At 37.2% G+C, this 1545-nt stretch overlaps 1 protein-coding gene across 1 annotated transcript; it reads right to left on the minus strand.

Moving 5' to 3' along the window:
* Nucleotides 1–529: 529 nt before the first annotated feature.
* LOC141641013 (putative mitochondrial protein AtMg01250) lies at nucleotides 530–1060 on the minus strand. Its single transcript, XM_074449691.1, has one exon. The coding sequence runs from the start codon at nucleotides 1058–1060 to the stop codon at nucleotides 530–532; it is 531 nt and encodes a 176-aa protein (XP_074305792.1).
* Between the last annotated feature and the right edge of the window lie 485 nt (nucleotides 1061–1545).

Raw genomic sequence — 1545 nt, forward strand, 5'->3', positions numbered from 1 at the left:
ATCAGAGCAAGCCATCATAACCACTCCCGATAGAATATCCTTTAGAACTCACAAATCAACCGCCATTAGTATAACCAGTCTTAAGCTTGTCTTTTACTTTGCAGATATTTTTCCATACCCATGTAGCATCAGCAGGAGGAGTATAGCAAAACCAGTCCTTCTCCTTGATATATACATCACTCACCCATTTGATCCAAAGCCTATCTGCTTTACAATAAATCCAATCAACCAGTTTACCTACAGTGGCTATATTCCAGATATCAGCTCTTCTAATCCCCAAACCACCTCCCTTCTTAGGTAATGTTACCTTATCCCAGGCCACCATTGGAACTCTATGGTACTCAGAAGAGCCATCCCATAAGTAGTTCCTACAGATTGCCATAATGTTGTTTATGACACTCTTGGGAATTATGAACATTTGAGCCCAATAATTGTGAAGAGTATTTAGTACAAAGATTGATAAGGGTCACCCTGCCAAAGATAGGATAACTTTTTGGCTCCCAATCCCCTTATCCTAGCTACCATTTTTTCATAAGAGCACTTTGCATTCAGATTTTGTAAGTCTTCCTGCCTTAATAGGCACTCCCAAATATCTAAATGGCATTGTTCCTTCCTTGAAACCAGTCACCATTTTTATCCCTTCCTTAATATCTTCAGCAACCCCATTAAAAAAGATTTCAGACTTAGCATTGTTCATTGCTAGTCCTGAAGCCTTAGAGAATGAAGAGAAAGCCCTCATAAGCAACCAGATAGACTGAGATTTTCCTTTACAAAAAAGCAATAAATCATCTGCAAACATGAGGTGTGTAAGCTTTAGGTTCTTGCATAAAGGGTGATACTGAAACGGCCATCTATCATTAGCAAATTTAATTAGCCTGGACAAGTACTCCATACAGATTGTGAAGAGAAGTGGTGAAATTGGGTCTCCTTGTCTCAAGCCCCTCTGTCCCTTAAAGTATCCAAAATTACTCCCATTCAGAGATAAGGTAAAAGAGGTAGATCTAACACATTGCATCACCAGCTGAATGAAGTGAGAGGGAAATTTAAGCCCTTGAAGCATTTGTTCTACAAAATCCCACTCAATTGTGTCATAAGCTTTCTGCAGGTCTATCTTGAACAAGCATCTAGGAGTCAAGGTTTTTTGTTTTAATTTTTTTGTAGTTTTGCAATATTAAATCCACTAAAAAATTATCGAATCTTTAATATTAAAAATGTTGATGTATTTCGATTTTAATATATTAATACCTTGCTTTCTGTTTTCATCGTACCTGCGTTACTCTAATGTTATTACTAAGAGTAACACCATTACAGTTTAAGTTTTTTTATTAATATATTTTATTTTCGCTGGTACAGAGTCGTCAGACTCTCTTGAGAGGTTTAGTTTTCGGTACTTGTCATTAGGAGCACCTAGACCAAAACACTATTTATAACTCCACAAACAACTCTACAATTAGTAAAGAGGCAAGTAAAGGTCGGATCCAAAGGGACGGGAATTGAGATGAGATTTTCAATTGCAACTAGCGATGTCTAGGGGTGTCACAATTT

Source organism: Silene latifolia, chromosome 2 (assembly GCF_048544455.1).
Source record: "Silene latifolia isolate original U9 population chromosome 2, ASM4854445v1, whole genome shotgun sequence".
In the NCBI taxonomy this organism is placed as follows: Eukaryota; Viridiplantae; Streptophyta; class Magnoliopsida; order Caryophyllales; family Caryophyllaceae; genus Silene; species Silene latifolia.

Bases quoted from the DNA above. Each gene is read 5' to 3' on its own strand.
- LOC141641013 (XM_074449691.1), bottom strand. From the start codon at position 1,060: ATGCTTCAAGGGCTTAAATTTCCCTCTCACTTCATTCAGCTGGTGATG.